This window comes from Henckelia pumila, chromosome 2 (assembly GCF_033568475.1).
Source record: "Henckelia pumila isolate YLH828 chromosome 2, ASM3356847v2, whole genome shotgun sequence".
Classification (NCBI taxonomy): Eukaryota; Viridiplantae; Streptophyta; class Magnoliopsida; order Lamiales; family Gesneriaceae; genus Henckelia; species Henckelia pumila.
Window position 1 is genome coordinate 177,235,823 of NC_133121.1, and position 26,584 is coordinate 177,262,406.

Genomic DNA, 26,584 nt, shown 5'->3' on the forward strand with positions numbered 1-26,584 from the left:
ACAATGAGGTGGATCCGGGTTTTACCAAACTCGCCACGGATTTGTCCCTCCAAAATATATCCATATATAAAAAAATATAATATATATATATATATATATATATATATCTTACAATATTATTATAGTAAAGAGCTTTTAATTAGCCACCTTTCAATTAATTGGTAAAACTTAAGATGCAATTACGATTATTTACTGACTTAATACCCAACAAAAACCAAAATTATTAGACGACAATTTAGTCATTTTATATTAACATGAAAATTAATTAATATAAAAAAATTATGTATATGCATACATGTATCGTGTGTAAAGGAAGTTAGTTATTAATGATATTATTATATTTTATTGTATTAAATAATTAATATATTAAAATAATTTTGTTTTATTATTATATGTTTAATATAAAAATATATCAGTATATATTTTTTCAAAACTTAATTGCTAATCTAATAAAAGTTGATAAAATTTTAACTCGGATAATATCTTTTTGTTCTAATTGTTATTAATATAAAGTTGATAAATAAATTTAATAATTTTTAAATTTTTAAATTTTTTATCGAATAAATCAATAAATCTAAAATTTTATAATTTTGGTGGGTCCAACTCGAATTAGATCTGTCGGGTTCACAGAATGAGACAGGTTTCAAGTTTGGCCAAACCCACTAAACCCACCACGTTGTCTTCTTAGGCATGGCTACATGAAGTTGATATCTCCACCGTTGAACACATTCCGATGATCATCATAATAATAATAACTTGTGTATCGGTGCATACGTTGTTGTTTATATAATATTATTTAATTAATTTGATAACTTGTACTTATATAATATCTTTAAAAATTAATTTCATTTATATTCAATGATGAGTAACATCGTAATATTCGGTCGAAAAAATATTTAACACATTCATCATTTCATTCGAATTTTTGACCGCTCTCGTCGCTCTCTTTAGTCATCCTCCAGTTCCCGCGGAATAGAACTGGCCACGAGCCGGGTCCGGGTTGGTATTTTACCAACCCTTAACCAGCCTGCACATGTTCGGTTTCGGTCCGGGTTGGTGAATCAGCAATTTCAGTTCGGGTCCGATTAACCATCGGTTCCGGATCCGAGCCAACCCTTGCAATTAAATTCAAAGTTGCAAGTGTGCAAATTCAAATTTTTCTTCAATTTTTTTTTTAAAATTTTTTATAAGACATATTCTTTAAATAAACTCAATCAAATAATTTCATATCTCCATAGTAAAAATATATTATATTTATTATTAAATAAACAATATATTAAAATTTCAACATCTTATATTATAAATCTATTACATTTTATTCTACTTCAATCGCATTTCCTCCCATCGTAGTTTGTGATGTTCCTTCGGTATCTTCTTGGTCTTCTTAATCACTTTGAATATGTTGTGTTCGAGTAGCGGCTTTTGACCAATCATTGAGCAAACATTGGGCTTTCAAATTTTTCGGCCTTAAGCTAAAACGTCTCTCGTCCAATGTATTTTCTCAAATACTAAATGCTTGCTCCACTGCAACTGTTGAAACCGGACAATCTAGAATTTCTTTTGCCATTATAGACAAAATTGGATATATTTATTTTTTTGCGACCACCATCTCAAAATGTCGAAGTCTCGTCTGTATCACTAAAATCAAAAGTAGTGGTAAAATAATTCTCAAGTTCCTGACTGGAACTTGAGGATCCTCGTGGACGTTTCGTCCGTTCCTTTAATAAAAGTTGTGCTTTAGTAAGATTAGAAATAACATTACTAGTTGTAGTGGATTGTGTTTCATGTGAAACAATTTGTCCACCATATTTAATGTTATATTCATTATAAATATCAAATAAATAACTTTTAATATTAAACAAAGTCAATGAGATAGTAGGAATCGTTTTCGTAATAGACTCCAAAGATTGATAATATAATGTTAACATGTCGCTTAAGCCATCTAATTTAAGTCTAGGATCTAAAACAAAAGCACATAAAAAATTTCAGGAATGAGCAAAAAATATTTTTTTTTTCATTTTGCTTTCATGACTAGAATACATTGAGATAAAACACTATAATTAGATTTAACATGTTCATGAAAAATACAAGCAATGTTGAAACAGTGTGTTGAAACTAAATGTGAAGTAGGATAATAAACATCGGATAATTGGTCACTAGCATCATTAAAAACTTTTAAAATTTTACAAATACTAGTGCATATGTTCTATTGATTTGAAAACAAATAAATATCACGAGCTTGAACAAATTGATAAAAAAAAATGTACATAATAAATCTTTATATTCAAAAAAGGATAATAACAATTTATATGTTGAATTCCAACGATTTGAAACGTCTCGTGCAAACCGCTTAGGCTTCATACTATTTACTCTACAAAATTGTCCTCATTGCTTCATAACTTGGGGATGCGTCCATAAATAATGATAGTGTTCCTAATTGATTGAATATGTGTGTCTAAACTTTTTAGCTCATCTTGAACATACAAATTTAAAATATGACATGTGCATCTAATATGAAAATTTTTTCCACCTAGTGATAGTTTACATACTTCAATAAGCTCACTAATACTATAAATATTTGACTAGCATTATAAAAAAAAATTGAAAAAACTTTAGTAGTTAGACCATATTCTTCTAAACTAACAAATATAAGTTGAGAAATATTTTGTCATGTGTGATTCGTTGAAACATCTATATGCAAGCAACTTTTTTTGAATGTTTCAATTATTATCAATCCAATGACATGTAATACTCATTTGTGAACAACTTTGCCTATGATCACTCCAAATATCGAAACACAAAGAAACTTTATTATTTAAATTATAAAATTCTTTATTTAATTCTTTCTTTTGACCGACAACTAACTTTTTCATTGTGCGTTTGAGACTACTTCTTGGAATATGTCTAATAGAAAGATTTTCACTTGTAGAAAGCCAATTTCAAAATATAATTTATCACTAAAACTAAAAGAAAGTTGTTCAAACGCACAAAATTTAGTCGTTTCTTCTCTAAATCTAGGTTTGTTATATTTAAAGTTGAGATTCATTATCCGATTGAGAAGAGAATGCCAGAATTTGAGTTTGAGCCCGATCAATCCCAATTTTTACCGGATGATTTTTCTCGATATGCAGCATCAAAGTTCCATAACCACCTCCTAGTTTAAATTTATAACATTTCGAACAATATTTGCATTTGGCTTGCAAATCACTGGAGGGAATTAACGTCACCTTTTCAAAATATTTGGTGAAGATATCAGATGTCGGGCGAGGCACCGCTCGAGCTTGTCTTTGAGAGGCGGCTGGATCGGTCATACTTTCTTGACTTGCATGATGATGTGGTTGTTCAACTTGTTGTCTTTGTTGCGCCTCTTGTCGAAGTTCTTGAATTTCATCAACGGAATATTCAAGATCAAAGCCATCGACATTGAATTGAGGATACTCGACCTCGGGTGGCATAATGCTCTTTTTCTTTCCTTTTTCTTTGTCACCCCTACGACTTGATCCCGCTCCGCACATTTGTATAAATATGAAATTGGAGTAATTATGAAAATAAATCAATAATTGACAATAAACCAATAATCGAGACTTGATATTTTTTATAATTCAAGAAATTATAAGGAATTTAGAATGGAGAGAGTGAAGAAAAAATTGTGTAAACAAAATGAAAGAGGTTGGGTGTATTTATAGATAAAAAGTAGATTTTTTTTTAAAAAAAAGTTTTCGGCAGACCCGACGGGTCGGTCTGGTTTTAACGGCCACAAATTTGTGGCCATTGAGAGCTTCAACGGCCACTTGATTGTGGACGTTGGATCATCTGGGCACCAATGGAGGGGTCAGGTGTAGTAGCCCAGTTCTAATTTATAAGATTAATTGGTTAATTATATTTTATTAACAAGAGCACAAGTTAAGATCAAGAACACATGACATGAGTAGCTCGGGTCGGTCATGAGTAGCTCGGGTCGGTCATGGTTGTTCAACAATAGCTCGGGCATTTAACAATAGCTCGGGCATTGAGCAAGAGCTCGGGCATTGAGCTAGAGCTCGGGCTTGGAGCTAGGGCTCGGGAATGTGTTTGTGCTTGGCTCGGGTCGGGGCTTAGGGTGCTCAAGAAAGTGATGTGCAAGGCCAGGGTAGTGTTCGGTCATGGGAAGAACACATGGTATTCAGGTCGAAAATGGACACGTGGCTGGAGCTAAAACACGATTAGTGTCCTGCTAGGTGTCATGCACTCGATTGACACCTGTCCCGGCTCATCCTCTATAAATAGGAGTCGAGGGTTCGGTCATTTTACACCATTTCATCTCACTTCTTAGTTCTACTCGGACCAAGGAGTAGCTCGGGAGCTCGGGAAAGAGTAGCTCGGGAGTTCGGGAAGGAGTAGCTCGGGGCTTGACCAGGAGCAGTTCAGGTCGGGCTTGACCAGGAGCAGTTCAGGTCGGGCTTGAAGGGAGAGGTCAGGTCGGGTCAGTCTTGAGACCAGGTCGGGTCGGGACTTGAACCTAAGGCAGCTAGGGGTTGTCTTCTTCCATCTTAGTTCAAACTTCGGTGTTAGGTATGATAGTACTATTCGAGATATCCTGACTGAGTATGCATGTATTATGTGACTGCATGATTTATATGTCATTGATTTATGCTGCATTCATCTGCATATTGAGCTATCTCCTTCAAGATGTATATTAGTAGGGTTGTACCCTATCCTGTTAGTGGATAGACTTCCATCGATTTGGGTCCGGCATATCCACTGGTATATTGGTATGGGAGCCACCTCCTGCAGCGACGGCACATCGTGCTACATACCAGGGCCCGGTCTGTCTCTGTTATCTGATCTTTGACCTCGAGTTATAGGGAGTTCACTTTGCATGCATGTATACTCATACTCTCGTACTGAGCGTTTTATGCTCACGTCTCGTACTTTGTGTTTCTGGACACCCTATTCCATGGGGCAGGTTTGCGATTGGACGAGGCGGGTGGTTTCAAGAGGTGCTAGACAGCGGTTGGTCAACTGGAGCTTCGCTTAGGTTTTTATTTCTGTTGTTATCGGATTGATACAGCTTTTCGATATGGTTGTATAATCTAATTGGATTTTTACAGATTCCTTGCCTTGGGATTGTAGTATTTGTAATGTTTTCGCAGTTTATTCTGATATCTATTTAATTAAGTTAATTGCATGTCTAAGTTCTGTTTAGTAGGTGATCCGGGTAAGGGTCACTACACCAGGTTTTCGACCCGCCGGGTTGGACGGTTCCAACCCGCCGGGTCGGACCCCTTCAACCCGGCACCCACTGGGTTGCGGTTTTCCCTTTGGAAAACCGGGACCGGACCGACCAATTGTGGGTCCGGTCCCGGTCCCGGTTCTGGGTCTAGCCCGTTGACCACGGGTCGGTTTTGGGTCGGGTCCAAACCGATCCTTGGCCAGGTCTACCGCGGAATCAGAGATATGGATGGATATAATTTTAAGGTGAGAAGGAGGCTAGGAGGAGGAGATCACAATTGAAAATTTATAACATTCGAAATGGAATTAACAAGCAAATGGATTCCTCCTAGTTCTCTGCAACACTTTTTAAATTTTCTCGACCATTTTCATGATTGCTTTTATTACAAGTGTTGTTTATATAAGTGTGATTTAAGTTTACAAATCAATAGAGGTGTAAATAATAATGTTATTCATATAATATATATGTGTATCTATATATATTAATACACATATATATGTTGATTTATTAGTTCATCTCAGGAGTCAAACAACGTTTTATCATTTTAATTTAAAAATTATTTAAATTTATGAATTATTTTACCTTACCCTAGCATCCGACATCCGGATAACGCGAAAAATATTGATTCAATGATTGTAAAGAGTCACGTGTGATCTTTTACGTAGACCAATGCATTACATCACATGAAAAATGTACGCAAAACCCTCTTCTCAGTCATTGGATCAACGAGTATTACCCCAAAGCAAGATCGAACTAACCCAAATTTATATATCTTTCTCTATATTTTGTTTTAAACAAATCACATTCTATATAATTACTTTCATATTCGGTCATAGTTTTTCATTGTCATTTCTAATATAATTTTTCAGCTAGTGTTCATCGTCGGCACAAAAAAAAAAATGCAATCAAATAAAATATTGTTCTATATAATATAATATCTATATTTATGATAGTTGTTCTATATAAGTTAAGAACAATGATATTCAATCAAAGTTTTGAAACATTTTCTAAATTTAGATTAATTTCTGATGGCATTTATTAAAAAAAACACACACACAGAAGCTAAATCTTTATCTGGCTTAACTCAAATATTGAAGAATTCCAAGGTCTGGAGTGGAAATAACTGAAGGACTAAATTGCAATCTCGTCATCTATGCTATCCTTCCTGGGAAATGGATCAATGGAGTCGAGTCCTTATACTCTGTTGATTCAAACATAGGATATGGAAAAGCAATACAAATCCCTCTTGATCAAGCAACGATCCCCCGATTCCAGATTTTTCTACGTCTACCTCAACAACCCTTCACGCGGAAACGCCCTCTCCCGCGATTTCTTCGCCGAGTTCCCCGCCGCCGTAGCCTCACTAGACCAAAACCCGGATGTAGCCGTGATAATTCTCGCCGGATCCGGGAAGCACTTCTGCTCCGGCATAGAGCTCGAGACATTGAGCTCAAAAACCGCCTCACAGGAGTCCACGGAACCCGGACGCGCGGCGGAGAAGCTCCGGCGGGAGATAAAGGTGATGCAACGAGCTGTTAACGCGATTGAGGAGTGCAGGAAGCCCGTGATCGCTTCGATCCACGGGGCGTGCATTGGGGGAGGAGTTGATATAGCCACCGCTTGTGATATCAGGTACTGTGTGAAAAGCACCTTTTTTTCGGTGAAGGAGGTGGATTTGGCTCTGGCGGCGGATCTGGGGTCCTTGCAGAGGCTTCCCAGAATCGTCGGCTTCGGTAACGCTATGGAACTTGCTTTGACGGGTCGGAGGTTCACGGGTTTGGAGGCCAAGGAGTTGGGATTGGTGGCTCGGGTTTTCGATACAAAGCAAGATATGGACCAGGGAGTTGATTCCATTGCTGAGGGTTAGTTCTTTCTTTCCACTTATTCGGCTGTTTTCTTGATTCTGTGGTGTCTGTTATACTTCCATGTTGCTATGTTAGGCCATCAATTGAAATCCGGCTAATTCGCCATCATTACATGGTGAAATTGTGTTAGAATCTGAGCCATGTTGGCTCCTAAATTTGACCACCTATTGACAATTTAAGGTGGCCAAAGACATCGATGATTGTTCTTGTATGTCGTATAATACACACCATAACATCATGTTTAAATAATCGTGTGCAGCTCGCGGTTTTCCTCTAGACATAGGCCTTGAGTTGGAGCTACCCAGGGCTAGTGATAAGCTTTGATTGTGTTTCTTGAAGGTCGCTTATCCTGCTGTATCGGCTCTCAATATAAGTTTCAATGTTTATAAGGTGGTACAGAACTTGGAAGTTTCAATCGAACTTGAGGCGCCATTCATAGTTGAAAACGAATAGTGGAACTCTTGAGTGTACCAGCGATGAGCTATTATATGTAATTACTGGTTTTTATGTGAATAATGAGCTCCATGAGTGTAGGCCAGTATTCATGAAACGCACGAGTTGTGTCCTATTTGAAATGGGCTAGATGGTTGTTAACTTTGGTTGGGTGTATTGGTGTTGCTAGCGTTTCGATAAAGGGATTCGTCACCTTGCTGTTGGCTTCTTATATTTCTCTAAAATGTCATGTGACGACTTGACATCCAACCTTTGAACTCATGGAGTTGACTTGAACCGGATCTATATGATTTATTTTTCCTTGTTTTTTCACATAATAATCAATAGTCATGTGATGGTTTGTCTGGCATCAATCATCACACACTTTTTATTGCTCCAACTTACTGAGTGTGCTTGAAGATCTATATACTAGAGAAGTTTGATTAATTTACCTTGAAATCATGCTTTTTCCCTGATGCTTAATCGCAAGATGTGTTGCTCCATTATTGCAATGAATAGTCTCATCAGGCTTCACTAAGATGTGTGCATAATCTTGAATGTCATGTGCTATGCTCGACGAAATAATTAAGCAGTCTTTCCAATAGAGACAGTACTGCAGTGAATAGTCATCAGGCTTCACTAAGATTTCTTAATACTCGTAAATACCTGAATGACTCTCAAATTGCGCGAAGGAAAAGTTTTAGCTGATTTGCTTATAGATTGGCCTTCACCCCCATCTTGTTGTCTCATTTAACATCGTCCATTTTGAGTCTTCAATGATCAGTCCTGTTATTTGACTTTTGGTTTGAGAAGTAGTTACGGCTCTGTATTTTGTGAACTTGTACAACATGGTTTATACATGTGATCTTTCGTGTTGATAGAAATCGCTGCAAAGTCACCTCTTGCCGTGGTTGGGACGAAGAGAGTGTTGCTACAAAGCAGGGATCTAACAGTAGATCAAGGTCTGGACTATGTTGCTACATGGAATGCGGCCGCTCTTCAATCGAAAGATTTGGGAGAAGCAGTTGCGGCTCATTTACACAAGAGAAAACCTCTATTTGCCAAGCTTTAAAATGAATATCAGGAACCAGCTAACCCCCTCCCCAGGCTCTTTGGAATACAATACGTGCTTCTGGATCCGGTGTTGTGCACGCGTTGTATACTGCAGAGGATCCAAATTCAACACGAATCTCATTTATAGTTCGTTCCAATAATAATTGTTGGAAAAATAATTTTATATTTGTATTTCATGTAAATGCATAGGTCTATTAATGCTATGGTACACAAATGGTGTTTTTTAATTATGTTACGCTGCAAAAATTTCAAGAGCTCGCCCGACCCGGACTACTGCGTCTGTCTTGTTTGTGTCACTCCCGAGCTACAACTCTTTCACCTGTAAGTCCTACCGTCCTTACACTAGGTTGATTAATATGTCCTCCCCAGACGAGACTTCTGTTCGGGAAATAGTAGCCTTTTTTGAAGCATCCAATTTTTCCTCTAACAACCCCGAGCCCTCCGATTCCAAAATCCAAGCTCAGAGCTGGATCTGTCGGAGACTCGTATAGAAAAATTAAAGCGACTGCACAAACTCAGGTCGGATGAAGCCCGATTATCTGCCAAAGGGAAACAATGGTATGAAGTCCTGGCCTCCCATCTAAGTTCAGACCTAGGTCCCCTCATTAGGGAGAAATCGGGAATGCCCGATACCTATGATCTTATAATCCCGGGCCGTAAAGACCGGGCTCACAGACCCCCCCCCCCCTAATTTCTTGAGCTTCAGCCTAGATCAAATCAAGATGGGTTTAAGATTTCCAGTCCCGAACTGCATTTCCTACTTATGTCAATACTTTTGTGTGTGCCCGAGTCAATTATCCCCGAACTCTTTTAGTTCAATTATATCATTAGGTGTACTTTTCTGTTTCTTCCGAATTCCCTTAGACATAGGAAATTTCATTTACTTTTTGCAAATTAAGAAAACCGCCCCGGGCCGCTTCTATATTTTCATGCGACCCGAATACCCCTTTTTGAAGGGTAAGCCTAGCTCACACAAAGGCTGGACAAACAGATATTTTTTTGTCAACCCCAACCAGCCATGGAAATGCCGGTCTAACTGGGCTATGAACTTTACCAGTCCTGAACCTCCAGCCCTGCCTACTCACAACTTTACCAATTTTATCAATACCATGTCCGCGCAAACTTTTGATATTGAGAGCCTGATTGAGAAATAGTTGACCGCGACCAATAATGACAGAGCAGATCCTCCTCAATCAGGCTCTCAATATCAAATTGAAGGGACATGGTATTGATAAAATTGGTAAAGTTGTGAGTAGGCAGGGCTGGAGGTTCAGGACTGGTAAAGTTCATAGCCCAGTTAGACCGGCATTCCCATGGCTGGTTGGGGTTGACAAAAAAATATCTGTTTGTCCAGCCTTTGTGTGAGCTAGGCTTACCCTTCAAAAAAGGGTATTCGGGTCGCATGGAAATATAGAAGCGGCCCGGGGCGGTTTTCTTAATTTGAAAAAAGTAAATGAAATTTCCTATGTCTAAGGGAATTCGGAAGAAACAGAAAAGTACACCTAATGATAGAATTGAACTAAAAGAGTTCGGGGATAATTGACTCGGGCACACACAAAAGTATTGACATAAGTAGGAAATGCAGTTCGGGACTGGAAATCTTAAACCCATCTTGATTTGATGTAGGCTGAAGCTCAAGAAATTAGGGGGGGTCTGTGAGCCCGGTCTTTACGGCCCGGGATTATAAGATCGTAGGTATCGGGCATTCCCGATTTCTCCCTAATGAGGGGACCTAGGTCTGGACTTAGATGGGAGGCCAGGACTTCATACCATTGTTTCCCTTTGGCAGATAATCGGACTTCATCCGACCTGAGTTTGTGCAGTCGCTTTAATTTTTCTATACGAGTCTCCGACAGATCCAGCTCTGAGCTTGGATTATTGGAATCGGAGGGCTCGGGGTTGTTAGAGGGAGAATTGGATGCTTCAAAAAAGGCTACTATTTCCCGAACAGAAGTCTCGTCTGGGGAGGACATATTAATCAACCTAGTGTAAGGACGGTAGGACTTATAGGTGAAAGAGTTGTAGCTCGGGAGTGACACAAACAAGACAGACGTAGTAGTCCGGGTCGGGCGAGCTCTTGAAATTTTTGCAGCGTAACAGTACAAGAGTGAAAGGTGAAAAAAACAAAATTTTTACCGCCTAGTATATATAGAGGTGGTGAATCGATCTGGACCGTTGATTTTTAACATGATCTACGGCTCGGGACGGGACAAGCCATGTTTTTTCGGCTTCGGAAAAAGAACCGTCAGAGGACATCTGAGCCGTTCATTAAAAACACATCACGCGGATCCTGATCTAGACCGTTCAAAAGAAACACATTGCATGAATTAAATTCTGAACTGGTCGAATGACACATGCATAAATCGGGGTCCGGATTAAATTCTTAGTCTAACTTCATTCTTCTTTTAGACCAGTTAGGGAGTTACTATTGTTACCCCGAGAAAATATTTCAACCCGAGCCCGTTTATAATGGGTCTACTAGATATGATCAGGACTGGTATTTTATGGGCCGACCAGGGCTGGGCCTAGTATGTCGCACGCATTTTTTTTATAATTCAAGTAAGACTCTGATATATATGAGATAAGTCTGGATCTTTTCAAATATTCACGAGATAGAGATAAGCTTACAAATGGACCGATGGATGAAGAGTCCTAGTCCAGGACATGTTATAATTCGACTAGGTAACTTATTCTATTTTCTCCTATAAATACAGGTACTGTTATGGTTGTATGGAATATTCATTACTCACTTTTACATTCACGCACTCATATCTCTCAGTTTTCGCATTAATCATACCCTCTGCCTTCAAGACACTGACTTAGGCATCGGAGGGGTCACGCCGAAAACACTTTCGGCGTCCCTTTGACCTAGCTGTTGCTTGTGCAGTTCCGCCATACCCGACCCGACCTACTTTCTAAAGGATTTGGAGGATCCATTCTACTAGACCGAACCCGAGGTAAAAAATCGACATCATCAAATTATAATCTAGATTGACCCATTTAATACCTAATAATAGTTGAAATAACGAAAGAATGTGTTATATTAGACTATCAGTATTAGGCACGAAAAAAATAGGTGGAAAAAGTTTCAATTCCGGTAAAAGCGGAAACAAGCGGTCAATTAAGGTTGACCATAATGTGAAACAACTTTAATTAAATGGAATTATTATGAGTGAGTTTTTAGATAAAATATTAAGAATATTTTTGTTATTTATTTATTTTTTTTGAATTTACCGTTCACCTCTATTATGTTTTATGAACGTTATATAATTAATTATTAAATATTTTATAATATTATTGTTTAAAAAAATTCGCAAAATCACGTAAATATTTTTAATGCTTACACTTGAGTCTTGATAGTAAAAAAAAAAAAAAGAAGATATATACATTTGTTCTTAATTTTAAAATTATAAAAGTTTTTAACACAAAGTTCGTACTTAACACATTCCAATTTCACTTATCCCTTCTATTATTATTGTTGTTGTACATAAAGTTTGATACGTTGATATGAGTAAGTTTAAAACATTTTTTCCTACTTAATCACATTCTAATATCACTTATCTCTATCCTGTCAAAAAAAAAAACATCACTTATCTCTATTATTATTATTATTATTATTATTAAGGACTGATATGTTGATATGAATCATATGACCTCTTTTGGTTTTCTATCACTTTAATATTTTGTTTTCGAAAAAAAAATCACTTTAATATTTTTTATTTGCAAAAATATCACCTTTGTGTATTTTCATTATATATGTAGATACACGCACACATGAAAATATCACTCGTCTTTGTAAAATTGACGTGCATCATCAATTGTCTTTTGATAACTATTTTTTTACAAAAAAAAAAATTTTTTGCATTTTTTTTCATTCTACCATTTTTTTCGGTTTTTCATTAAAAAAAAAGTGTACAAATATACAAAACATACTACTTTAGTTCTCAAAGAGGTCTTCAAGTTGACAGAGTAAGTGAGCGTATGATCAAAAGTCTGGAGTTCGTAGCTGTCACATATGAATTATCTAGTGTGGTTCACTTAATTAGCGTTAACTTGAAAATTTATTCAGTGCATATCGAAAGATAACGAAAATGAGTTATCACTTAACAAAATAAATAAATAGAAATACTGCTACTTTATAAAAATTGAAGTTTGACCCAGAATATAGTTGATTTGACAACAGGCCCAACACGAAGAAGCCCAATCCAACGGATCCCCTGCACCCGACCTCACCGGATCAAGACTCCACTCCGTCTTATCTGTAGACTGAAGATGCACGCTGACGTTTAATTTCCCTCTTTCTCACTGCCGTAAACACACACACACACACGCACACACATGGCAGCGGAGCCACCGCCGCCGGATGGCCTAATCTCTACCACCCCTCCGACCGCCACCTCTGCCGCCATGTCTCCGGACGTCAATCAATTGGACCACCATCCCACCACCGCCAACGAGCCAACCGCCCCCAAAGTCCCCAATAACCCCCCCAAGCGGCAGCGCCGCCCCAGCGTCCGTCTGGGCGAGATAGGAGGCGACCCACCTTTAGATTACCACCGCCGCCGCCCCACCAAAGCCTGGCGCTTTCACAAAGACCCATCCTTCGCGGCTAAAACCTCCAAAACCCGCCCCCTGACCAACCTAGTAAACGGCGGCGACTTGAATTTCCAAGATTTCCCCGGTCCCTCCGAGAATTTCGTCGACTTCGCGTACCGCAAGCCGAAGAGCAATAAGCCCACCAAAAGGGTTCGCACCAATTGGAATAAATTCGACTCGACCACCATTGCCAATGGCGGTAGCCGAGAAATCGAGACCTCAAATGCTTTCCAAGAAGAAACTTACCACAACGACAATAACGAAGAATTAGGAGATTTCGAGATGAAGGGGTCGCAGAGTCCTCAATTGAAAGATCAGAGTCCAGTCAATTCAGCGGAGAACATGGGAATCGAATACTGGGATCACCAGAGGAGAGGCGGCGGAGTTCGAGTTTCGGAGAGCAATGGAGTACTTCACGAAGAGGTTAACTCACCGGAGCAGCAGCATAATGAAGGGAATTTAGGGGTCCGAGAGTGGTTAAATGGACTGGGATTGGGGAGATATGCGCCCGTATTCGAAATACACGAGGTCGACGACGATGTTTTACCGATGTTAACGTTAGAGGATCTCAAAGATATGGGGATCAATGCAGTTGGTTCCCGGAGGAAAATATACTCTGCAATACTCAAACTGCGGAAATGATTTTGGCAATGTGATCGTATGTTTGGTTTTTACTTTGTTCGTTTTTTGTTTTCTTGACTTAGCAACCAAAACAATAATGGTATATGTTTGTTTTGTTAACATAGTTATGCTTGTAGATTTGTTTACTCCGGGTTCATATGTATTGCTAGATGTTTTTGAAATATGTGCAACAGCATCTGCAAAGGAGTTGGGAGAGAAAGGAAACTTGTGGCTTATCAAGTATATGAATCTATGGAGGAATTTAATTGTGAGGCTTATTGAAGCCAATGAGTTGACAAAGATTCCATCTAATTGTGTGTTTGAGTACTGAGTAGTAAATGTCCAGTTGATATTTATGTCACCAATAATCATTGCAGGAGCAAATACCATCTTGAAAGTGATGGTATCTGTTTACATCTCTAATAACAATTTCTCCGTATATGAACGATGATATAAACTTAAACGCTGCATGGCAATCCGAGCATATCCGGAGGTTCTTGATTATCCGAATAGGGCTTCCTGGTGGCGTTCTGGTAAGAGCAAAGGCTAAAGCTATTCTTTCACTGTGTAGCCACAAGAGGCGGCCCTTTTCATCCTCTTCCACATCAAGCAAAATAACACCATGATCAGGAGCATAACCACCTCTATTGCATCTAACATTCAACCATTCAAGCATTCCACGAATCAGTTTTATGTCTTCATGTGACTCGTCTCCAACTGCAAAATAGTGTACTATCCCCTGGCTCTCAATCCAACTGAGTCCAGGTTCTTTTTTTATTCGATTCTTTTTCATGTTTTTCCTTACCAGTGCAACATGATCCCATCTTTTTGCGGCGGCATATATGTTTGACAGTAGCACATAGCTTGATTCATCTTGCGGTTCCAGCTCAAGCACGCGATCCGCTGCAAATCTTCCAAGCTCGACATTTTTGTGTGCAACACAAGCCCCAAGTAATGCACGCCATACCATAACATTGGGTGTAGATGGGATTTCATTGATCATCTTTACAGCCTTATCGAGATGGCCTAATCGGCCCAATAACGATACCATACAGGTATAATGCTCCATGCACGGTTCAATATCATGGTCCTCTTGCATGGAAGTAAAATAAGTTTGTCCTTGATCTAAAGATCCTGTATTGCTACATGCTGAAAGTACACCTACAAAGGTCAGTTGATTTGGTGTGAATCCTGATTCTAGCATATTTTCATAAACTTGTAGAGCCTTGGCACCAAGACCGTGCATCGAGTACGATGATATCATAGAATTCCAAGAAACAATATCTCTCTCGCTCATAGCATCGAAGATCAATCGAGCATCTATAATCCGCCCACACTTTGCATACATATCGATGAGAGCATTGCTCACAGAATCATCCTCACTATACAAGGTTTTAATAGCCAACGAATGAATCTGTCTGCCAGGCACCAAGGCAGCCAAGCTGGCGCAAGCCCGAAGCAAACTAGAGTATGTTACTTCGGTTGCGACCACATGCTCTTCACTCATATTCAAGAACATTTGGAGGGCCTTTTCTCCGTCTCCTAGTTGGACATATCCAACGATCATTGTATTCCATGATACTTCGTTTCTGTCTCCAAACTCCGAAAACAAGCTCATTGAGGCCTCCATCTCTCCACATTTAGCATACACGTCCATGAGAGCATTTGAAACAAATACATTGGTATCAAGACCAGTTTTGACTACAAGGCAGTGGATTTGCTTTCCGAATCCCAGTCTCCCATTAGTGGCACAAGCTTGGAGGACACTAGCAAGTGTGAACTGGTTGGGACAAACAAAGGCTTCCCTCATTTGAATAAAGAAATCCAAAGCTTCCTCACACCGGTCACACTGTGAGTGCCTAGCAATCATAAAACTCCATGGAACCACATTATCCTTAGGGATCTCACGGAATAACTGCTGAGCATCCTCGATATTTCCGGACCCTGCATACAAGTCAAGCAATGAAACCCCTACATACCGATCCATCTCATAACAAGTCTTTAAAACACAACCATGAATGCTTCTACCAACACTATCTGCCCCGAGCCCAAGGCAAGCCTTAATCACACTCGCAAAAGTGAAATTATTAGGCTGCAATCCATCCATCCTCATTTGATTATATAGATCCAACGCATCCTCGAAACAATTGTTCTCAGCGTAACAAGAAACCATTCCGGTCCAAGACACCATGTCCCTATGGACAATTCCATTGAAAACTTCCTTGGCAGTATCCACTAACCCACAAATTGAATAAGCATCAATTAGCCCAGTTCCGACAAACGCATCAGCATCATGACCGAGCTTATAAACACAAGCATGAATGCACCAACCAAACTCCGGCAAATCCATGCTCACAACTAACTTCAAAATGGTAGTGAACACAAATGTATTGAGCTCATGGCCCTCTTTGTGCAACCTAACGAACAATTCAACAGCCTTGTCATACTCTTCGAACAGTGAATAACCCTGAATCAGAGTAACGAACGAAACCATATTTCTCCGCGGCATTTCCTCAAACAGCTTAACACCGTCATGCAAAGTTTCGTTTTTTACATAAAAATTAAGTAAAACATTGCCGGCAAACAAATCCAAACAGACACCCCTCTTCAGAATTTCGCAGTGAAGGAATTTTCCCGTCATGGGTTGCTCGTTCTTTATGCAATTCTGGAGCATTCTAGCATATACATGAGACTCGGATTCTTGAATCGAGGAAGCCATCAATTTGCTGCTCCTCCATGGCTGCTGCTCCAAAACAGCCAACGACGCGAAACCAAACTTCAGACATGGGATTAAAGTGTAATCCTCGGATTGCCTCGAAAATTGAGTCCATTTCCGCAACACTTTGCAGCATCGTTGTCTGTTCCAACTTCTCAGTCTAAGCATGAACGCCAACGTTTTCCTCTGTAATGTTGTTCCCACACAGATCTTAGTGGGCTCTATATGAATTTGTTCCAATTTAATGGGCTTTTGTGGATTAGAAAAGGACACTATTTGAAAAAGCCTGGCCCACTATAGATACATATTACATATAATAGAATTTAAATAACTAAATATATATTTGATTTTGTTGTGAAAAAGTAAAAATTTACGGTAAAAAGTAAAAACTCAAAAACTCAAAATTTATCAAATTCTACACTTTATAAAATTTTTCTCTCTTCACAATTGTGTTTTTCTACACAAATGGAGAGACCTATTTATAGATCTCAATTGGAGATTAGTCAAAAATTAATACATCATTAATTACATCATCACACACTAATTTTCAATATTTTACAACTCAATTTTCAACTTTCAACCTTCAACATTCAACAATAAATAATAATATATATTTATATATATATTTTCAACACTCCCCCTTGTGATGATGATCATGATAGAATGACTATTTCCATTACGTGTTGTATACTGCCTCGTTAAAAACCTTACTAGGAAAAACCCATTGGGACAAAAACCATAGTAAGGAAAAAAGAGTGCAGCCACGTAAACTCCCCCTGATGTCAACATGAATGATTCTTCACATATTTCGTAGATTGCGCATCCCAATATTATAAATGTGTTTTTTGAATATCACCGTGGGAAGTGCCTTTGTGAAGAGATCGGATGAGTTCTCACTTGATTGAATGTAACAGATATCAATATCTTTATTCTTCTCCAGCTCTTGAGTGTATGCAAAGAATTTAGGAGGAATATGTTTAGTTCTGTCACTTTTGATGTATCCTTCTTTCATTTGGGCAACACATGCGGCATTATCTTCATACAGTGTGATTGGATTCTTGTCCACTGATAATCCGCAAGAAGTTTGGATATGCCGAGTCATTGATTTAAGCCAGACACATTCACGGCTTGCTTCATGTAGTGCAATAATCTCGGCATGATTTGATGAAGTTGTAACAAGTGTTTGTTTCTGTGATCGCCAAGAGATTGCAGTGCCTCCACGAGTAAATACATATCCGGTTTGGGAACGTGCCTTATGTGGATCAGATAAGTATCCAGCATCAGCATAACCAATTATTCTCTGATTTGTATCTTTTGGATACAAAAGTCCCAAATCCGTCGTTCCTCGTAAATAACGGAATATATGTTTAATTCCGTTCCAGTGCCTCTTCGTTGGACATGAACTGAATCTTGCCAATAAATTTACTGCAAAAGATATGTCTGGTCTAGTGCAATTTGCAAGATACATAAGGGCACCAATGGCACTTAGATATGGTACTTCAGGACCAAGAACAACTTCATCATCTTCACATGGACAAAATGGATCCTTTTCTATATTCAATGATCTGACAACCATTGGAGTACTTAAAGGATTTGATTGATCCATATTGAAACGTTTAAGGACCTTCTCTGTATAATTAGACTGGTGAACAAAAATTCCACATTCTTTTTGTTCAATTTGTAAACCAAGACAATACTTGGTTTTTCCAAGGTCTTTCATTTCAAATTCTTCCTTCAAGTATAACATCACTTCTTGAATTTCTTTATTCGTTCCAATGATGTTTAAATCATCAACATATACAGCAATAATCACGCATCCCGATGTTGTTTTCTTGATGAAAACACAAGGGCATATTGGATCATTTACATATCCCTTTTTCATCAAGTGTTCACTTAGCCGATTATACCACATTCGGCCGGATTTTTAATCCATACAATGATCTTTGTAATTTCACAGAATAAAATTCTCTGGGTTCTGAACTTTGTGCTTCTAGCATCTTAAATCCTTCAGGGATTTTCATGTATATATCACTATCAAGTGATCCGTATAAATAAGCTGTAACAACATCCATTAGACGCATGTCCAAGTTTTCAGACACTGCTAAACTGATCAAATACCGAAACGTAATTGCATCCATAACAGGAGAATATGTTTCTTCATAATCAATTCCAGGTCTTTGAGAAAAACCTTGTGCAACAAGTCGAGCTTTATATCTCACTATTTCATTTTTCTCATTTCTCTTTCGAATAAAAACCCATTTGTACCCAACAGGTTTAACACCTTTAGGTGTAAGGACTATAGGTCCAAAAACACTACGTTTATTTAGCGAATTTAATTCAACCTGGATGGCATCTTTCCATTTTGACCAATCCTTTCGAGTTTTGCATTCACCAAAAGATTTTGGTTCATTATCTTCATTTACGATGTCACATGCCACATTGTACGAAAATATCTCATCAATATCTTGTACATTCTTTCGGTTCCATATTTTTCCAGTATTAATATAATTGATAGAGATTTCATGATTCTCGTCAGTTTGTGGTTCTGACAAAATATTTTCATCATCGTGTGTTTCTTCTGGAACACCATTTTCTATTTTCTGATCATCATTTTTCTCTATGTATTTTCTTTTCCGAGGATTTTTATCCTTTGAACCGATTGGCCTTCCACGCTTCAGGCGTTTTATGACATCATGAATGTCTTCATTTTGTTTCTTTGGAATTTCAACTCGAGCAGGGGCATTTACAGCAGGTATATATGATTTTGTTACCCCTTTTGTGTCTGCAAATGCATCTGGCATTTGATTTGCTATTCTTTGCAAATGCACAATTTGCTGTACATCTTTATCACATTGTTTAGTTCTAGGATCCAAATGTAATAATGATGGTACATACCATGTGATTTCTTTTTCGATGTGTTTCTTTTCTCCCCCTAACATTGGGAAGTTATTTTCATCAAAATGACAATCAGCAAACCGTGCTGTAAACACATCGCCTGTCTGAGCCTCAAGATATCTAATGATTGATGGACTATCATAGCCGATATAAATACCATTCTTTCTTTGAGGTCCCATTTTTGTTCTTTGAGGTGGTGCAATAGGCACATACACCATACATCCAAAAATTCTCAAATGAGAAATATCTGGTTCTTTGCCAAATACAAGCTGCAATGGGGAGTGTTTATGATATGCACTTGGCCTGATGCGAATCAATGCAGCAGCATGTAAAATTGCATGTCCCCATATAGAAATAGGGAGTTTCGTTCTCATAATCATTGGTCTAGCAATCAACTGCAGACGTTTAATCAATGATTCAGCTAATCCATTTTGTGTATGAACATGAGCTACATTATGTTCAACAGTAATTCCCATCGACATACAATAGTCGTTAAAAGTCTGGGAAGTAAATTCTCCAGCATTATCAAGTCTTATTTTCTTGATCGTATATTCGGGAAATTGATTCCGCAATTTTATTATTTGAGCCATCAATTTTGCAAATGCCACATTCCGAGTGGACAATAAACATACATGTGACCATCTGCTAGAGGCATCGATCAATACCATAAAGTATCGAAATGGTCCACATGGTGGATGAATTGGCCCACAAATATCACCTTGAATATGTTCAAGAAATATGGGTGATTCCTTTTGGATTTTAGCTGGTGATGGTCTTATAATAAGTTTCCCCAGAGAACATGCCTTACACTGAAACTTATTATTCTGAAAGATCTTCTGGTCTTTCAGTGGATGACCACTTGTATTTTCTATAATCCTTCGCATCATTATTGAACCAGGATGTCCCAATCGATCATGCCAATTTGTTAGTATTGAAGAATTTCCAATAACCATATTTGATTCGATTGGACTTATATGTGTATAATGCAATCCAGTAGGGAGCATTGATAATTTCTCAACTACATATTTCTTTCCTGATTTATATGTAGTAAGACACATATATTTCTCATTTCCTTCGGTTATTGTTTCCGTATCATAACCATGAGAATATATATCATTAAAACTCAACAAATTTCTTTGTGATCGTGGTGAATATAAAGCACTATTTATCAAAAATTTTGTACCATTAGGTAACAAAAATTGTGCTTTGCCACATCCTTCAATCAAGTCTACAGGACCTGATATTGTATTCACCATTGTTTTTGTTGGTTTTAATTCCAAGAAATATTTTTCATTTCTGAGGATAGTGTGCGTTGTACCACTATCTGGTATGCAAACTTCCAGTGCATTATTTCCATCTTTGATCATAGCATTTTCCATAATGATCTTCAAAAACAATATGCAATAAAATGAATTAAGAAAGATACATGCAAACAATACATGCAAAATATAATATGTTTTATAAAATAAAAATTACATTGTTACATTCTTTTCCCACCAGTATATTTAATCAATATCTTCGAAATCATTCAAAAAGTAGGCAGCATCTAAATTCATTGAACCACTTGCATGGTCAATGTTTTCAGTAAAATTGGTCTCTTTTTCTTTCCCCTTTATTGAATCTTTATAGAGCTTACACAGATGCTCAGGGGCTCGACAAGTTCTTGACCAATGTCCTGGAGTGCCACATCTATAACAAACACTCTCAGTTTTTTTTGGATGATTTTCATTTTCACCCGTATTATCATGCTGCCTCTTTTGTGGGTGGTTCGTGACGTTCCTTTGAGATGAGTTATTGAAATAACTATCTCTTTTATTTTCAAATCCACGGCCTCGACCACGACCGCGATCATTTCTACGCCCACGTCCACGCCCACGTCCTCGTCCACGACCTCGACCAAAATCTTGTCTATATCTTTGATTTTGGTTTTCATTTTTACTTACGACATTTGCTTCAGGAAATGCCGTTGAACCAGTAGGTCTGGACTGATGATTTCTCATGAGCAATTCATTATTCTTTTCCGCCACGAGTAAACATGCGATGAGTTCTGAGTATCTTGAAAATCCACGCACTCTATATTGCTGTTGTAGAGTTATATTTGATGCGTGGAATGTGGAAAATGTCTTTTCAAGCATTTCCATCTCAGTAATATTATGCCCACAAAATTTCAGCTGTGAGACAATTCGATACATCGCAGAATTATAATCACTCACCTTTTTAAAATCTTGGAATCTTAAAGTATTCCATTCATCTCGTGCGGTCGGAAGTATAACTTCCCGTATATGCTCAAAACGTTCTTTTAACCCTTTCCACAAAATCATTGGGTCTTTTTCGGTCAAATATTCACATTTCAACCCCTCATCAAGATGTCTGCGTAAAAATATCATCGCTTTTGTTTTATCTTGTGAGGATGATATGTTATTTTCTTTGATAGTTTCGTTAAGACCCAATGACTCGAGATGCATTTCTACATCGAGGGTCCATGACATATAATTCTTTCCGGTTATATCAAGTGCAATGAATTCGAGTTTCGCCAAGTTCGACATGGTGGTATTGTTGAATATTTTTGACTTCTTCTTGTATTTTGGAGCGTCGGAAAATATAGAGAACCTTCGAGCGATCGTGCTGATAACGTGTTGTGAAAAAGTAAAAATTTACGGTAAAAAGTAAAAACTCAAAAACTCAAAATTTATCAAATTCTACACTTTATAAAATTTTTCTCTCTTCACAATTGTGTTTTTCTACACAAATGGAGAGACCTATTTATAGATCTCAATTGGAGATTAGTCAAAAATTAATACATCATTAATTACATCATCACACACTAATTTTCAATATTTTACAACTCAATTTTCAACTTTCAACCTTCAACATTCAACAATAAATAATAATATATATTTATATATATATTTTCAACAGATTTTAAATTTACATTTTATTGCTCGTATTTTTTCATGGTAATGTATCTTATTTTTATAATTTTTGGGCCTTAGAAAAAATTTAATTGACTCGTGTAATAGGCCCCTAAAATGTGGTCATAACTCATAATGATACCTTTACTATATTGTAATGTGTAAATCTTTGAAAATTGAATTGGATACTTTTAAGTTTTAATAGATGTTCGAATTTACTTTTTATCGTTCTTCAATGATTAATGAAGCTACGTATAAGGTACTTGGAAGCAAATTTTTAATGGCATTATAATTAAATTCATAACATTATAATTAAATTCTAATTTACAGTGATTTTTAATTCCAAATAGTGTTTATATGTTTCTTGTGCACCTTGCACTAGTTAAGATGAAACACGAAAGTCCACAAAATCTATAAGGTTGTGCTTGGATGGGGGTATTTGGATTTGAGAGAGGATTTCAAATTAATGTATTTGAAAATCATTGATTTGAATCCTCCTTTTTATTAAATCTCTTGCTTGGATGAATATAGAATTTCAATTTTAAATCCATTGATTACAAATATCTTGCTTGGCTAAAAAATTTAAGAATTTCAAATCTTAGAAAAGCATATTATATTATTCTTTATATATTTTGAAACTAAAACAATTATTATTATTACTACAAAATAACCATGTTCAATTTAAAAAAATATAAATTTAAAATTTATTTATTTTCATTGGATTAAATACTAAATTTACATAATAAACTTTAAACAAAATATTTATGTTTTTCAAAAATACAAATATATAACTTATTATAATATTAAACTTCAATTTCTTTTTTATCATACTAGTAACATAAAAAAATATTTTTCGTGCAATAAATCTACAATAAAATCAAAATTTAGTAATATATATTAATCAAAAAAATTATATTAACACATATACAATATTCAAAAAATATATTTTTAAATTAAAATAATTATTATATTAACACAATAACTATATGCAACTCAAAATAATTATTATTGGGACATGTAGGATCTGTTTTCTCCTGAGACACTAGCATTTTAGATTATTTTTTATATTATAACAAAATATTTCTTTATTATAACAAGAAAAAATATTGTCTCTTCGTCATTCTTTTCAAATTCATCTCGTGAACGTTTTCCTCCTATCTGTACATCTTTTTCAACAATGTCCATTGATCCTACATTTAAAATACAATTTAAACGTTGATAATAAAACATAGCTTCGATGCATAAACATGATATTACTATCTCAACTAACGTATATCAATCAAGTTAAGAAAATGAAATATAGTACTATACGCAAATGAAATACATTTGAACTTGACAGCTAAAATACTAGATATCCTGCATATTTGTAAATAATGAAAATATTCCTCTTGATCAGCAAAATTCGACAACCTTATCCCTTGTATCAGCCCTGAAATTAGAGCTCGATAGTACTTGTACCCCCTTCAGTCAACATATGCTAGAGCAAAAGGTTGTTTGGAAAATCAAAGAACAAGATAGGATTCAAAGTGCTGTTACATCCTTATCTGATGAGCTCAAGATATAGAAGAGATTAAGGAAACAAACTGAGAAACTGAACAAAAACTATGGGTAGCAGAAGTGTCATAAGCATGAACAAGCCAATCAAAAATCATTACTAATAGCAACATTTTTTCCTAAATTCAAGAATGGCCATTAGCGTAAGCCACCAATGCTACAATTGTTGAGAAAACATAAAAGTGCTCGTTCATTCGTGTCACTACGATATTACGGCTTAATCAGAAAGGGTTTTACAGGAACATCCTCTTCAACATTACTGAACACACAAAATTGAAAAAAAAAAAAAAACCTTCAATCTACACAAAAATTTATCAGCCAATCATCATCTAATGAAAGCTAACAATCACAAAGAACAGAAACTACCATCAAGTTGAATAACTAGTTTGTGCGGAAGAGTCAGATCATCCCAGACATAACCCACACTAACTCCAGCTCCTAAATTTTCTGGTGCCGATGATCCCTGATGGGAAATTATAAAGAGATACATAAGCATGCCCATGCTGACTACATTTGAGAATTAAAAAAAAAATGATGAAATGGAACCTTTTGATAGTAAGCTATAGGAGAATGTCAACACGACTGTCTATCCCTTCATCTCTATATCGCTTCTTGCCTACTGTACCCTCCCTTTCCAAACCACTTCCACCATTAACAAGCTTAATCTAAAATATAAACCACCATGTGAATTTTGATCAATGGCACCTCAAACATTACACATCCTTGATTCTCAAATAGAGTTTCAAATTAATCAAAGAAAACTAAACATCGAAATACAAAAGGAATGTTCAAAGTGTAGGAATGGATTTTGCATTACTACCATTCATCCTTGGGTTTCCACTTACATTTTTTTTTAAAAATGTGTATTTGACATGAAGCAAATTAATTGAATTGAAAAAACAAAAAAAAAATGATAGGATTGTCGGATGAACCGCTCTACACATAACCTCAAATCGCAGACATTCTATCAAACATGTTGTAGGCATAATGAATCTACAAAATCAAAAGGTAAATTATTCTAAGATATAAATCTCATTTTATCAATACCCATCCGCAACGAGCTATCAGAATCAGGCATAAATCCCATGTTATGTTAAATGACCCTAAAGTAGGTAGCAAATTTCAGTCATAGCCAAATCAGAGAAAAATTCACTTGGATCTAGCAATATAAATTACCCAGCAAAACAGGTCGTGAAACTAAATTCAGATACAAAAACCATAGCCCGTTACAATTATACAGGAAAATCAGCAAAAAGTGTCCAAGAAAAGAGAATGAAACCTGTTTTTTTTGGAAAGCAGCTTGTTCTCGTGGCCAGAACCTTTGGTAGTGTTCCATGCACGTTATTTCCACTTGTCCGGTGCTATTACATCGAAAGTTTATTCTCACCTGCAGGCAAACACATAAACAATCACAAATCCTCAACCTAAAAAAAACCCTAATAAATCGATTAATCCACAAATCTTGAATATTTGTTCAAGAAAGATAATAAATATTCGAGACAGCTGAGGTGAGAGGCTGAGAGCGCTTCCATACAGAAAGAAGGGAGCGAGGAGCTCATTTTTTTAACGCATAAATCAATGCGCCAAATAAACGGATTTGAGATATCAAATTCATGAGCTAGCCAAGTAGGTGTAGTGGATTTGGGCTGTGGATTTGAAATCCAAATCAGCCCAAATCCACTCTTCCAAGCAGGGCCTAAAATTAGTTTATGATGATTATTATTGATAAAAATCGGTGATAATTACATAACTGGTCTAGAAGATTTAAATTTTACTTTAAAATATTTAAAAATTTCTCATACGAAAAAAAAAATCGAAATATAAAAATTGATCATAAAAATCAAACTACTGAAAATCTACATATGATTTTCTTTGGTTTTTCAATTAAATGTTAATTATTATATGGCTTGGTTTTGTTTTCTAATTCGTAAAGCAGATTATATTTTTTGGGTTCAAGTTCTTACCAAAATTCGTACCAATTGGCATTTCATCACGTCTGGTGCAAAGTACTTGATCCATCCAAGTTTGTCATCAACCAATAATTAATTGAGGAGCAGATATTGTGTGAAGCTGGTTCGTGATATATATCAACGAGGTTGATCGAGATTCAATCCATATATTTAACGAAAAGTAATATTTTTGTCATAAAATAAAATTTTTTTATGAATGATGCCGAACCAGATCAGATCAGAGACTCGTCTCACAACTTAACCCATAAAACAATCTCATATGATATGAGTTTTGTGTTAATTGAGATATTGATTAACCTAACCAATACATACAATATAATTAAAGGGGGTAGCTGGGTCAATATTTTCATGATTTGGTATATCTTTTAAAATTTTTGGTCAGAATTCAATTGACTATCCATCAGAGTTTAAGATAATAAATTATTTTAATAAGCTTATATACATTATAAAAAATGTAAATAAAATTTAATCTCTAAATATATCTACACGATAACACACATCATTTTTTTTCACATGTAGTTGCAAATATATAATTTTTTTTTTTATTTCCATAGTTTTCTAGTATTGTAGACAAACACGAATTTTCTCAGTCACATTAGATGAAATTCATAGTGTGACAAAATTTTAATGATTGAATTTCAAAATTATAAAATGGTTCATCTATTCTATCTATTCTTCTATTTTCTTCTATTATATAATATAATTGTACTTATTATAATAACTACTTTTGAGAATAT

The 26,584-nt window shown here is 36.4% G+C and overlaps 3 protein-coding genes across 3 annotated transcripts; 2 read left to right on the plus strand and 1 right to left on the minus strand.

Annotated features, from left to right (window-relative positions):
• Positions 1 to 6,273: 6,273 nt before the first annotated feature.
• Positions 6,274 to 8,813, plus strand: LOC140883017 (delta(3,5)-Delta(2,4)-dienoyl-CoA isomerase, peroxisomal). The gene is made up of 2 exons (XM_073289309.1): positions 6,274 to 7,074; positions 8,391 to 8,813. Exons 1-2 carry the CDS (start codon positions 6,435 to 6,437, stop codon positions 8,579 to 8,581), a joined length of 831 nt encoding a protein of 276 aa, XP_073145410.1. The 5' UTR covers positions 6,274 to 6,434; the 3' UTR covers positions 8,582 to 8,813.
• A 3,979-nt stretch (positions 8,814 to 12,792) lies between these two features.
• LOC140881644 (uncharacterized) lies at positions 12,793 to 13,946 on the plus strand. The gene has a single exon (XM_073287118.1). It carries the CDS (start codon positions 12,922 to 12,924, stop codon positions 13,819 to 13,821), a length of 900 nt encoding a protein of 299 aa, XP_073143219.1. The 5' UTR covers positions 12,793 to 12,921; the 3' UTR covers positions 13,822 to 13,946.
• Positions 13,947 to 14,094: 148 nt separating this feature from the next.
• LOC140881643 (putative pentatricopeptide repeat-containing protein At5g13230, mitochondrial) lies at positions 14,095 to 16,695 on the minus strand. Its single transcript, XM_073287116.1, has one exon. It carries the CDS (start codon positions 16,682 to 16,684, stop codon positions 14,159 to 14,161), a length of 2,526 nt encoding a protein of 841 aa, XP_073143217.1. The 5' UTR covers positions 16,685 to 16,695; the 3' UTR covers positions 14,095 to 14,158.
• Positions 16,696 to 26,584: the final 9,889 nt, after the last annotated feature.